Here is a 581-nt window from a genome sequence, read left to right as displayed (position 1 = left end):
ATTTTTTCAGTCTTCATAGGGTATTATTTTATCACCATCAGATGGTATTTAACTTACTATCTGAAATACTTGGTAGTGGAGCATTAGTGACAAGTCATTGAATCTGTCTTAGGGCTTTCCATAAAACCATTGTAATTTTTTTGTGTTTATAGGGTATGTCATATACAGGATTCGTGTGCGCCGGGGTGGCCGCAAACGCCCAGTTCCTAAGGGTGCAACCTATGGCAAACCTGTCCATCACGGTGTTAACCAGCTCAAGTTTGCTCGAAGCCTTCAGTCTGTTGCAGAGGTAAATGGTTTTGAGTAGTTGTGTTGACCACCTCTTGGGGATGTTGGGAGAGAAGCATTTGAGCAATTTTTGTGATTGCACCTAGGCAAGACTTCTTGTGCATAAAATGGGGTATGTGGTTTTTACTTTACTAATCATGGTAAGAGTAGTTGCTGTCAAAGACTTTGTCATTCTTTTGTTATTACTCTGTGCTTATATTTATACTGAAAGCATGCTTTAGGATTAGTGTGAACTTGTGGAACCTAAGCAATTGAAGGGCAGTAAACTTTGTCTTAGAGCCCATTTTCTCAAG

General features: G+C 39.8%; 1 protein-coding gene across 1 annotated transcript in view; it reads left to right on the top strand.

Moving 5' to 3' along the window:
• RPL15 (ribosomal protein L15) overlaps positions 1-307 on the top strand; it is a 2,731-nt gene extending 2,424 nt beyond the window's left edge. The window contains exon 3 of the mRNA XM_008581137.1: positions 153-307. Coding sequence (XP_008579359.1) covers positions 153-307 — 155 coding nt within the window. The remainder of the gene's footprint in view (positions 1-152) is intronic.
• Positions 308-581: the final 274 nt, after the last annotated feature.

Source organism: Galeopterus variegatus, unplaced genomic scaffold (genome assembly GCF_000696425.1).
Source record: "Galeopterus variegatus unplaced genomic scaffold, G_variegatus-3.0.2 Scaffold2273, whole genome shotgun sequence".
NCBI lineage: Eukaryota > Metazoa > Chordata > Mammalia > Dermoptera > Cynocephalidae > Galeopterus > Galeopterus variegatus.
This window is presented reverse-complemented; position numbering and strand designations above follow the sequence as displayed.